This window comes from Vicia villosa, linkage group LG2 (genome assembly GCF_029867415.1).
Source record: "Vicia villosa cultivar HV-30 ecotype Madison, WI linkage group LG2, Vvil1.0, whole genome shotgun sequence".
Taxonomy (NCBI): Eukaryota; Viridiplantae; Streptophyta; class Magnoliopsida; order Fabales; family Fabaceae; genus Vicia; species Vicia villosa.
Genome location: NC_081181.1, coordinates 158,346,384 through 158,360,674, shown reverse-complemented (window position 1 = coordinate 158,360,674; position 14,291 = coordinate 158,346,384). Strand labels below are relative to the sequence as shown.

Sequence of the window (14,291 nt, the reverse complement as noted above, 5' to 3'; positions counted from 1 at the left end):
CAATTTTTCCCGCTACAACTGTCAGTTTCTATTCTACACTCTTCCCCTTATAATTAGGCTCTTCCCCTTTTACCCCCAATTTATCTTTATATTTTCCTTAATACTCTTACTCCTCTTACTAACTAAATTTTCTTTTATTTATTAATAATTCTCATTATTTTCTATTATTTAAAATAGACTAATTATCTAACTATTAAATTAAAATAATTAAGCTATATTCTTCTAACTCCCTTTATTTTCTATTTATCTTAATATTTATTCTAATAAATCAATTTTCCACAAAACTCTATTATTTCTCTTATTTTTCTACAACCATCTTATTTTTCAACTAAATCTCACAATGTGATTAATTAACTACCACACCCAGTGTTTTAAAAATCGGACCGGTCATCGAACCGGTGAGGGTACTGGGTCACTGGTTTATCGATCGAACCACTAGGTCACTGGTCGAACCGCACGACCAAACCGGATTAAACCGGATAACTCGGTTAAATAGACCAGTCATTATATAGGTATAAAACCGGTCGAACCGGATGATTCAGTCTCTAAAAAAATATAACTAGCTTTTAAATTTTTTAAAAATATCATATCATAAATTCACAATTTCATAACTTAAATTCAAATTTTAAACAAAGGTATCACACATAACAAAATAGTAAAAAATTACAAAGTCTAATTGCAAACATAGTCTAATTACAACATAATCTAATTGAATAGTTTATAACAAAATAACTCCAATGTGTACCAAATTTAATTCAAAATATGATCCTCCTAAAAAGAAAATCAAATAAAATTCAATATATTTATGCTATTTAAGAAAATTTATTAGCAAAGATAACAAATAGACAATAAAGTTTTTAATTTGTCACTAACGAAAAAAAACTATGTGAGAATGCTATTTAAAGAATACACTACTAAATATATTAAAAAAAAGTTTAAAAGAAATGTTAAAAAAAAAGTTTAAAAAAAAGTTTAAAAAAAAAGTTTAAAAAAAAAAGAAAAGAAAAAGCAATTAAACCGCCGGTTTTCCCGGTTCCCACCGGTTTGATAGCATACCCGATCCGACTATTGAACCAGACCGGTTACCTGGCCGGTTCCCGGTTCGACCGGTCCGACCGGCCGGTCCGGTCCGGTTTTTAAAACACTGAGTGAGTATGACCAAGTAATCTTATGTCTTCATGTGGATAATCTATTGGTCATAGATTCTAATGAAGTTAAATTGAAAAAAAGTCAAGGCAAGCATGAAAATTGAGTTTGAAATGTCAAAACTAGGAAACTTGGCATACTTCCCAAGAATTGATATTGTGAGAAAAAAACATGGAGGTTTCTTGCATCATAAGAAGAATGTACAAGAAATCTTGTATTGATAAAAACGTACATTTGTGTTACCTCTGCAAGGACAAGGGTACTCACAGGGGGAAAGGTATTTATATAGGCCTTTTTGGCCTAAGGTTTTCTTAAAAAGGGTCATTGTCTACTAAGTCAATGACGGGCCATTGAATCCCTATTTCTAGGGAGACGCGAGTCAACTATTGACCTTTACTTCCCTCTAGCCAAGAAACGTCTTATCCCATGTTTTTCCATGATTGGGAGAGAGGAAAGTATTGGGGCGAGGTGATACCTCCTAAAAGTGACCTAAGGGTCGTCCCTTTTCTTAGAGGAAACACCTCTCCCTCCCTTGTTAGATAATTTACAAATATAAAATTACACAATCCCTCAAGCACGAGGTCTTTGATATATGACGAAGTGTTTTTAAACCATAAAATCATGGAGTATCCTGAGACCCTGAGTTTCTTGATGATATATGTGATGCGCTAGGCTGAGATCATCTTGTTTAAATAGTGAGACTATAAGTCACTTAGGCGGAAACTTTATCTAGCTTAGGAAATCTAAGTCCCTAAGGTGATGAGTTGGCCTTTCTAGGGTGAGGCTTCTATTAAAACCCTAAGACATGACTTAAGACTAAGTCTCTTAGGCTGGCCTTCAGTTGTGCCTCTTAGGCAAGCTTGATATGTCCTGATCCCACATGAGAAAACACTAATTCCCTCGGACTAGGTGTTGGATATCTAGGGGATCTTAGTCTCTTAGACAAAATTGTATGAAGCCTAGATGATGAGACTATAAGTCCATCAGACAATGTGTTGCATCTCTTGGGCGGAGCTTCATCAAGCCCTTAGACAAGAATTAAGACTAAGTTTCTTATGCTAGACTTCAGCCACCAAGAAGTCCAGTGTATAAAATATTGCCTTTATAGGCGGCAAAGATCTTCGTCAGAAAGTCCAACATATAAAATATATAAGAAAATGTCATTGTTAGTTATAGATATTCAATAAGTTGTATACAAATAAGCAACCATGTTTTGAAAGTCACAAATGTTTTAACTGTACTAATATTTAAGATGCAGAGTGTTCTAAGTTCTTGGTAGGAGGTGTCCATCAAATTCCTATAACTTGTACGCCGCATAGGAGAGTTTACAGAATATTCGATATGGCCCATCAAAGTTTGGTTGTAGTTTTCCCTACTGTGTAGGTATAGCCACTTACTTTAAGACCATATCTCCTTCTTGCATATCCCTTGGGTCGACTTTGGAATTGTTCTATTTGACGGCTCTATGCTTGGTGGCGAACATGAACATGAGAGAATTCTCTCATATCATTGATCAAATCTTATGCACATTCTAATCATGTTTTGTTTAACTCTGGGTCAAACTAAGAGCGCCACTATGAGGTTATGTCGATCTCCATTGGAATTATGACATTCACTACATATACCATAGCGAATGGGGTTTCCTTCGTGGTAGATTGAGGGCTGGTATGATACGACCATAATGTATCTTGGAGAAGTTCTTCCCATAAGCCTTTGGTATTGTCAAGGTTCTTCTTAAGTCCCTTCATGATTATCATTTTTTATTCGGCTTGTCCATTGGTCTAGCAGTGCATAACATATACAACCTTTATTTGTACCTATAAGTCTCGGTTAAAGTTAGTGTGCATAGCGCTGGCAAACATGGTCCCATTGTCAGAGTCGATGGCTCCAGGAAGTCCAAACCTGCACATAATTTTCTACTAGTAGAAGCGGTGAACTCTCTCCTCCATGATTTTGGCGACAATTTCTTCCTTTATCCACTTCATAAAATAGTCCACTCCTACTATCAATAATTTAAGTTGACATGGCGCCAGGGGAATCAGACCTAAAATGTCCACCCCCATTGGTAGAAAGTTGAATGTGATGGCATTGACTGGAGAAGCTCAGTTGGGGCGTGGAGAAGATCAGGATGTCTCTTACACTAGGCCAATATGTCTTATAATAATAATCTTCATTAAACACAAACATGTTGTTCACATAACGTTCATATCAAATTCAACTGCTTAATTTATAATCATTACTTTGATGATTATTTTATTCTTTGACTGAGATATTGACCAAGAAAGTTTATGAAGGTTCGAAACTCTATATAATACTATCTTCGGTCCCATTTATAAGAAAAGATTATCTTTTTAGATACATTAAATAAATAATGTATCTAGACAATATGTTGCCCAGATACATTATTTAATCAATATATCTAAAAAGTGAATCTTTTCTTATAAATGGGACCAGAGGGAGTATATCATTGATATAAATTATCTTTCTCATGCAATTTTAATTTAAACGATGCATTGGTCAAATTTTAAAATGTACCCGAACTTAATAAATTCTAATTGCAAACAAAGTCTAATTACAACGTAATCTAATTGAATAGTTTATAACAAAATAACTCCAATGTGTACCAAATTTAATTCAAAATAAGATCCTCCTAAAAAGAAAATCAAATAAAATTCAATATGTTTATGCTATTTAAGAAAATTTATTAGCAAAGATAACAAATAGACAATAAAGTTTTTAATTTGTCACTAACGAAAAAAACTATGTGAGAATGTTATTTAAGTAATACACTACTGTCATACCCCAAAATTTGCCCACACTTTTCAAAAATTCGAAACTATTTCAAAATTTGGATTTTTATAAAATCTCGGGTTCATTTACATCGACATCCTGAATTTTATAAATATTCAATTTAAAGTCTATTTTAAAATATAATAGTTTACTCTTAAATTATTTATATTTTAATAAATAGCAAAATGCTGGCCGATGCTTCTTCCACTTTCAATTGGCTTTTTATTTCCAACAAATAATATAGCCCAATTGGTAAGGAAGCAAGGTTACCAAATACAAGGTCCTGGGTTCAAATCTCACTTCTGACATTTTTTTCTTTTATTTGTTTGTTTCTAACATTAGCTTTATTTTTATTCCAAAAAAATCACAAAATAGTATATTTTCTTTTTAATTTTCATTTTTTTTTATTATTTCGTATTTTAAATTGATCAAAATATTTAAAAAAAAAAAAGGAAGTTATTTATTTATTTTCCATGTTTAGAATAGTATTTTTAGAAATGAGTGAATGTGATTGATTTCCAAATTAAATATTTTTATCACATTTGTCTTATACCATTTGTGTTAACCTAATTTCCACTGTATAAAATAGAGACCAATCCTAATCCTAGTACGGACGGGGGGGAGATTTCCAAATTAAATATTTTTATCACATTTGTCTTATACCATTTGTGTTAACCTAATTTCCACTGTATAAAATAGAGACCAATCCTAATCCTAGTACGGACGGGGGGACACGCATCTTTTAGATTTGTTTTGTTACTAACAACGGACCCTTATTTTCCAATTCACACAAACAAATCCGGTCCCTTCACCCTATTTTTTTTTACGCTTTTCTCACCACCAACACAAGCATCCTTCAATTTTCACAAGCCTGTGCACAAACTCTCAAACATCTCCATTATTAACATCAATAACACTATTAATCCTAACATTTACATACATAAACTAACACCATATACAAAACAAATTAACATTATCATCAACATCATAAAACATTCTCACCATCCAAATCCTTCATAAACCATTTGGAAACCATACAAATTTTCATACAGTTACAACTTGTTTTCAATCCATCAATATTCTATTCAAACAACATTTGCCCAATTTTCAATCCAACAATTTTTCATCATCATTTTCATGGATCTTAACAACTGATATGAAATAGTGTTTTGCAGGATGAAAAGGATAACAGGCACATCGCGATCGGAAACGTTCTCTTATCTTCAGTCAACGCAAAGCTGAAGCGAAATTCGGGAGCAGACCACGATCGATTCCTCCTCACAACGGACCCACCTCCAACGTAGCAGCAACTCTTCAATCTTCCCATCACAACATCAGCACGCCGAAGCTTCAAAACCGAACCTCGCGACTCAACACATATCAATATCTAACAAACAATATGTTTTTTGTTATTTCTCTTTCTGAAAACAGGAATCGGAGAAAAATAGAAAAGAATTGTGAGATGAGCACGAATTGGAACCCCGCAAATCCGAAGGATCTGTTAGACCAGCTGAAGTTTCAAACGGAATCTCTTCCGTACCCGACTGCATAACCACTCGCAGATCTGATCTACACCGAAGGATCCACCACCGAAATCTGCGCCTCGCCACTCCGCCTCAATGATCTCGCCGTCGCTGGTCTTCCGTCGGGTAAGTTATTCATTTTTTGGTTTCTATCTATTGATTGGTGTGTTGTGTGGTTCATGGTTAGTGTTCTTGTTTATAAGAAAAGAGACATATTGTTTCAATGAGAGAGGAAGCTATTTTTGACTTTGTTTAATCATATTTTTAGTATAAGCTTTAACTTATTTATTTAAAAGAAAAAATAAAATAATGTATGGAGAGAAATCAAAGGAGAGGTAGCATTACTGACCACGTTTTCTTCTTTTATTAAATTGTTTTATTATATAAAAAAAATACAAAAAGATGAAAAACATTTGTTTTTATTAACATTAGTTATTTAGATTAGTTTTTCTAATAACTTAATTTAAATGTTACTTTCTTTTATCAAATTAATTTTGTTTATTTGTTTGATGTCATTATCAAAAATCCAAAAAAACATGTTAGAATAAATAAAAAAAAAAACAAAAATATTTTAATGTTTTGATTTAGATTTTCTTTTATTAAGCTTTTTATCATTATTTGTTCGCATTTTTCATTATTCACGTGTGCATTATTATTTTGCTAACATTTTCTTGTTTTTGCGAGGTACTACACCCTGAGGCATTGGGCTATTGCATGAGCATTTACAAGTCTTTTCTTTAAATTTTGTATATCATTTATGCTTTAAATTTCATTGTGGGTTTGTAATATTATTTTTCATCCCCCATCCGGCAAATTGTAATCCCCATCCCGAAGCCATGTAATAGCGTAGGATTTAATTTCCGCACTTTAAATTTTTGTATATATTTTAACTGTTAGTAACTAGGCATGTATGACCAGACTAATCAATTGAACGCTAGCTAACTCTAATCAAGATTAAATAATCGAATTAACACACATCACACTCACTCACCTCTAGGGTATCCTCCTCTTGTTGCCTTACGGGTATAATGGTCGTGTCCCTCGAAATGTAGAGGTACCTATTAGCAAAAGTCCCTCGATTGAAATCATCGCAAAAATCATAAGTCCCTCGATGACCCTCGAATTGCTGCCTACGAATGCATGATCTAGTCCCTCGAATGGTTGCCTACAAAACGATGATTGTCCCTTCAAATATTGCTAAAGGTACCTCTACTTGTTGCCTTCAAACGACCATCCGATGACCCTTCGATGACCCGCACGTCCAATATAAACAAGGACTACCTACTTCTACATAGTACGGATAGTCCTAGGAACTTTAAAAAGCATAGAAAAAGACTAACTATTAGGGTAGTGCTCTTAGATTGCTTGCTCAAATCCAAAATTACTTTCACACTCCTTTCAAAAAACAAAGGCTACGCTTTTAAGCTAAAGTCCTTTTATTCAAAAAAACTCTTTTCAAACAAACAAAAACAAACATGAGCTAAGCAAGTTAAGAGCCCGTAGATAACTACGGATGAAAAGGGTGCTTGCACCTTCCCTTTTCATAACTTACCCCCCGAGCCCGTTTTCTTTCAAAAAAGGTCTTTTTCTGTACTTTTTACCTTTCCTAACATTGGACAAAATAAAAGTCGGTGGCGACTCATGCTTACCGCAACATTGTTGCTTTTTTTTTAAAAAATAAAAGTCAGTTCACCGAGTTACAACTACTAAAGATATTAAAAAAAAAGTTAAAAAAAAAGTTTAAAAGAAATGTTAAAAAAAATTAAAAAAAAAACAAAAAAAAAAAAAAATTAAACCGCCGGTTTTCACCGGTTCCCACCGGTTTGATGGCATACCCGATCTGACTATTGAACCAGATCGGTTACCTGGCCGGTTCCCGATTCAACCGGTCCGGTCCGGTTTTTAAAACACTGACCACACCCCATCAATCCAATAAAATACACAAAATCACAAATAATTCATAAATAAAGCTATCAAAATAAACTATTGAAAATTAGGTGTTACATGGCACGCCTCAGCCACCTATTCAGAAGCCTTCTTCAAGTATTCCCCTCCCTCAAAAGAGAAGCCTTCAAGCTTGTCACAGGAGCAACCAAAGTAGACGGACGATCGTACAGATCTACCTCTTACCTGTAAAGAGTTAACTCACTCATCTTTTGCTCGCAGGGCCTTACATCTCTCCTTTTAACTCATCCCGCTCCCTAGAGAGGTCACTAGCAGGGCCGTCTTTGAGGGTGTGCAAGACGGGCTACCGCACAGGGCCTCAAAATTTTCACACTTAATATGTGGCTAAATAGGGCCTCATAAAATACTTATAATGGTTAAACTATGGTCATATAGGGCCTCTATTTATTTTTCCATAATTAAACTAAGACTAATCTACACAGGGCCTCCGAAAAAATTGAGACGGCCTTGGTCACTAGAGCCCAGGACGTTGCCAAAGAAACCAAGGATCCATCATGAATAAAGTATGTGAAGCATTTGTAAAAAAACTCTGCCAGTCAGTTGCAAATAAGCGCGGATGTAATCCATGTCCTCATTAGCCACATCAATTGCAAATTCCTCTGGGTTCTGAGACATGAGATGGAAAAATGTCATGGATAGAAAAATTAGTCGCCGCGGTCAGGGCCGGCCCTGTGGGTGTGCAACAAGTGCCACCGCACAGGGCCTCAAATGTTGGGGGCCCCAAAATTAAAATTATAGTTATTATATTTTAAATAATTTACACTCTCTAATAATATGAAATAAATAAGTGAATGAGCACCACTGTGTGAAGCTAATAAAGTGGAATTAAGCGGCCTGACTTCCGTTCGTTTCTCGTTGCAAGTTTTTCTGGCAATTTGAATATTTTAAATCTACAACACAACCTTATAAAAGCTTAAATTCCGTTTTGAAATTATAAATTAACAAGTCTACTACGTAGCCTTATAAAAGGTTAAACTTAAATGCCATTTTAAAATTACATATTAATTTAAAATATTATTATAAATATTTTATAATTCTCTTATGGTTTTTTAGACATATTTTATAAAAAAATATATATTTTTGAGATATATTGTTTTAAAGAATATTTAATGATCAATATTTAAGTAATTAAATGCCAAAAATATTCTTTTAATTATAAAAAATAATTGAAAATAACTTTTAATATTCTAAAACGGAATTATAAGAGAATTATAAAATATGTCTAAAAAATCTTTTAACAAATGATATTTTAAGATATTCTAAATTGTTTTTTGAGTAAAAATCTTTTAACAAATGATATTTTAAGATATTGCATATGATCCACTCAAGTATTAATATTATGATGTTTTTATGACAAAATATAATATAGTGTTGTATCTGGTTTAATCTAATACCTTTTATAAAAGATTATATTATTATTTTAAATATATATTAATATTTTTTAATATGTTAAAATATAAAAAATATTTTATTATTTATACAAAAATTTATATTTTTAAAATTAAAACAGGGCCTCCGAAATGTTGTTGGAAAAAGGGTGCTTCCGTCGTGGGAGTGAGAACCATAACGATTTTGTTTTGGACCATCGCAAATGTTGATATGATGATATGTACGGGAAATTTATTTTAGTGAGTTGAAGATTGAATATTGTTGGAGGTGACAACAAAAATTGGTTGAAAAGAGGTTCATAGTGATTGGAACTGGTAAATCAAAAACAAATATAGTGCTTTAGAATTGTTAACAAAAGAAATAAAGGTGACACAATGATTAGGATCATTGAATATTGGTGAAAAATTTGTGAAAATAGAAAGATAATTCTCATTGGCAGCACCAATATTATGCACATTAATTGAATAAATTTTAAGGATGAAGATGACAACGAGGAACGACTCTTGCTACAAGGGAAGATGTCTTCAATTAGAGTAGAGAGTACAACAAGGTTATTACTCTAACACTCAAGTTGTTGATTGAGAGAGGTGGAATTTGAAGGTTATGAAAACACTTAGAAAGGGGGTTTGAATAAGTGGTTTCTTTTTCATTCACAACAACACACAAAACACAGGTATTTTTATCCTGGTTCGTTTTTAACTCAACCTACTCCAGTCCACACTCCTCAGGTGATTTCGCATCTCTCAATCGAGGACTTAATCCACTATATCAAAACTGATTACAAATGCACAACCAATTGTCGTGACTAACAGTACAATGCACAAACCAACTACTTGTGACTAACAATCTTTCACAAACCAACTGTTTGTGACTGACTACCTTGCACAAACCAACTGCTTGTGACTAACTATCTTTAAGACTAAACTAGTCCTAGCCTTCTTGAGAAATCTGACCCAACCGGTCTCTCAAGTAACTATTATAAGTTTACAATAGTGTTTTCAAGTTGCTTTTGAAAAGCTTTAATCACAATCATGATATTTCACCAAGTTTTTTGAACAATAGATGTGAACTCAGAATAATGTTCTTCTGCGTAAGAGTTCTTAATTTGTGTATGAGCAAGTGTTCTTTCCTCTTTTTATGTAAGCTTTATATGTTCTTTAGTTTTCTTTTGTATATCAGCTCACACCTTACTTTCCAGAGATCCCTCTATATATATAGCTACACGAATCTGTCTGTTATCTTGATCTTTGGAGAGAGCATTAAATGCTTGCGTGTTTTGCTTTTTGCTTTGTGTCTCCAACGAGTTGCATGTGCGTTGCTTCTTTAATCAACCTTGGGAGTTGCTCCAGTTGAGTGCTTCAGCCGTTTTGCTAATCATTATGTTTTTAACGGCATCTTATCTTGATTCATATTTCATAACTTGAATATAATTTCTATTTGAGTATGTCTGCAGTGGTTAGTGTGTTTCAGAAGTTACGTCATTAGAACTACAACGACTTTTCCTTTTCTACATTTGTTCAGCTTTACATAAGATTCATGTTCTGATGGCACTTGCATTAGAATATTCTCAAATGAAAAACATATAATTAGAGTATCATATTTACTTATATAAAATTTATTTAATTGTTATCATCAAAACACTAAGATAAAATTAGAACCAAACTATGTTCTAACAGAATTATGCAAGTGTGTAAGATCATATTGATATAGAGGAGTTTTTTAGATTTCTCCATAGTTGGCCTGAAAGGCTCGTAGGCGATGATTGAATGTATGGAGATGAAACCAGTGATGCGCTTTATTGTTGTGTGCTACAGTTAAGACACACATGTTCATCAGTCATTTGAATGTTTTATCTAGATTGGATCATTCCAAAATACCTTATTTTTCCTCATTTTAAATATTTATTTGGGTCTATGTTGCTAATAAAACTAATAAAGAATATTGATGATATAAATTGATGCATATAACACTTTTATTTATTTAATATTATTGAATACAATATACGAGATATTTAAAGAGTAATATGTTACTTAATAATTTTTTAATGCATACACATAAAGAGACTATGATTTTTAAATTTGACATAGAAATCTCTCATCAAATTTCTCTTTTTGTCAACCTAACCTTCAAACCATTCTTCATAAGAAGTACTATTGAATGATTTGGGATAGGAATATGACCTTTCACTACTTGGACATGATATTTGCACAAAATAGCAACTGCTACCATCTTAATTTGAATGAATGACAAGTCCTTTCCCAAACAAGTCCTAGGCCCAGCATTAAAACTTATGAACTTGTAAGATGGTTCATGAACAATGCCCCCTCTCTCAGATATCCATCTCTCTGGCTTGAACTCCAAGCAATCTTTTCCCCATGTCTCTTCAACTCTCCCCATTGAATACAAAGAAAATAGTATGGTTGTATTAGGATTAACAACATGGCCACTTGGAAGTATATCACCTTTGATTGCTTGCTTTGTCTCAAAGGGTATAGGAGGAAAAAGTCTTACAGCCTCACATATAGCACCATGAAGATAAATTAGCTTTTTCACATCATCAACCCCTAACTTGTTTTCAATACTAATAGTCCCAAAATTTTCTTTAATCTCTTCAAGAATTTTGGCTTCTACTAAAGGATGTGTAGCAATAAGATAAAAGAGCCATGTAAGGGCTGAAGTTATTGTATCTCTTCCAGCTACAAAGAGATTGAAAGCAGCATCCCTTAGAAACTTGTCATCATGAACTACTACTTCCGACCGTTTCTCGTCTCTCATCAAAATGGTTAACAAGTCTTCCATTTCAATATTTTTCACACCCTTTTTTAACTCCTTTCGCTTGGACTCTATATTAGCATATATAAATTGATCAAATTCTTTGCATGCTTTTGTCATCTTTTTCTCTTCACCAACTTGAAGTAGTTTTTGTAACATCCAAAGACTTTTTGGCATAACATGCCTATAGAATATGCATTCTTCAATTTGATCAAAAGCCTTCTCACAAGCAACATCAGGAAGTTCAATGGAAAGACAATTGGGATCACATCCGAGAACTATCAAACAAATGTTGTCAAATGTGAAGCGATTGAATACATCTTGTAAATCCACCACTGAACTTTGTTGTTGAACATGATCCAACAAAGGAATCAAGCTTTTTTCTAACTTATTTTGAATAATTTTCTCTTGGAAAAATTCAAAGCCTCTTTGTTTGAAAAGAGAGTGAAAAAGAGATCTATTGTATTTCCATGTCTCTGAATCTGCCACAAATATTCCATTTCCAAACGCTTCAAAAATATCACGAAACTCGTGACCTTTCACATAATTGTCGAAACACTTGCTAAGCATGTGATGCACGTTGATGGGATCACTAGTAATTAAATAGTTCATGTTGGTAAACCATGGTCCCATGAACTCAGCCGTGCCTCTATGGCGTTTTTTCAATTCCTCAGTTATGAAATCATGAACATTCCACAAGTTCCAAAGGATTGTTGGTAACATGCCTAGAAAAGGATAATCTCTAAAGATGGGGTATTTGCAACATTTTCTTCTATGATGGATTTTGAAGATGATGAAAAGGAAGAAAAAGAGTGTACAAAATATTGTTATAGAACTAAACATGGCTTATTTTAAATGACAAGAAAACCTTATTTGGATATATGATTTAAGTGTCTCTGGACTTGCTCTATATATAAAGATTGAATGGAGGAAATTTTCAGTTTCATACGCAACATATTGGACATAAATAGATTTTTAACTAACTTCAACTTGTTCATAACACCCATCTAAAAATTGAAAGAAATAGACTAGAGCCAAACTCTTTTCTTATGAATGGCAAGATACATTTCATTGATTTTCTTCTTATCTTGATCAAAACCTAACTTTGTATTTATATTACAAAGTTCGTAATCAAATAGTTAATTATACTATTTGAAAACGAAAATGAAAATAAAAACATTTAAGTTTTTTTTAATTTCAATATATATGATATCCAACCAGTTTGATTGACTAATCCACGTAGAGGTTTAAGTAAAAAATTATTTAATGGTGAATATATATATATATATATATATATATATATATATATATATATATATATATATATATATATATATATATATATATATATATATATATATATATATATATATATATATATATATATATATATTGAAAAAGAGTCAAAATATAATTGAATTTTATTTTTTAGAATCAATTTTAAAAACTTCAAAAATAAAATGAGACATAAACTCATAGAAATAGATAGTCAACTCATTACTTGTAGATAAGGTCTTAGATTTAGAATTTAGAGTTACACATAAGAGAAAAATAAAAATAATGTTTAATTGTAATTTTGGTTTCTCTATTATCTTTTTTTTTTTGTCCTTCTATTTTAAAATTCAGAATTTTAGTCTATATATTTTAGTTTTTTGAGGATTTTAGTCCTCCTGTAAATTCGAAGACAATTTTAAATAAAATGACGCTCATATTGATGATGTATCAGTATTAGTTAAACAATGAACTCGATTTTACTGTATTTTTGGGAAAACTCAATTTTACTGTAATTTCAAAAAACCAAATTTTATTGTATTTTTAAAAAACTCGACTTTATTGTCTTTTCAAAAAACTCGATTTTAGTAAATTTTCAAAAAAGTTGATTTTATTGTATTTTCAAAAAACCTGATTTTATTATATTTTCAAGAAAACCTGATCTTACTGTATTAAAAAAAACAATTTTACTGTATTTTCAAAAAACCTGATCTACTGTATTTTTAAAAAACCCGATTTTTCAGTATTTTCAAAAATACAATAAACTCGATTTTTCAGTATTTTTTAGGATTTTTCAGTATTTTTTAAATGATGTAATGGATTTAAAATAAATAATAACAATAATCCATTGAATCATTAAAATATGATAGAAATAATAACAATCTGTAACATCCCGATTTTAATTAATATTTTTATTAATTATATTAGTAATTATATTATTTGGTGTTTTTAATAATTATTTATTTATTTAGTTATTATGTGAAATAATAATTATTTAAGTATTTAATTATGTATGTGTTTGTGTTGTTTGACTTAGTTGAGTTATTGAAGAGATATAACTAAATGGGCCTAAGTGATAGAAACATAATGGATGGATTGGTGGGTTAAGCCCAATTAACATAAGTGAGATAGTAAGAGAAAGTTAGGGTTTTAGAGGTTACTATTTTTCATTTGGGGGAAAAGATAAAAAGAAGAGAAAAGAGGCAAGAGAGAGAGAGAGAGAGAGAGAGAGAGAGAGAGAGAGAGAGAGAGAGAGAGAGAGAGAGAGAGAGAGAGAGAGAGAGAGAGAGAGAGAGAGAGAGAGAGAGAGAGAGAGAGAGAGAGAGAGAGAGAGAGAGAGAGAACAATGGTGGAAGAGAAAAGCTAGAGGAAACCCCATTTTTTGCAACTATGTTTCAGCAAAGAGTCACCTTAGCAAAACGGATGTATCTCTCA

The 14,291-nt window shown here is 32.1% G+C and overlaps 1 protein-coding gene across 1 annotated transcript; it reads right to left on the bottom strand.

The window, feature by feature from the left end:
* Window positions 1-10,767: 10,767 nt before the first annotated feature.
* Window positions 10,768-12,476, bottom strand: LOC131647204 (alkane hydroxylase MAH1-like). Its single transcript, XM_058917116.1, has one exon. The coding sequence runs from the start codon at window positions 12,426-12,428 to the stop codon at window positions 10,911-10,913; it is 1,518 nt and encodes a 505-aa protein (XP_058773099.1). The 5' UTR covers window positions 12,429-12,476; the 3' UTR covers window positions 10,768-10,910.
* Window positions 12,477-14,291: the final 1,815 nt, after the last annotated feature.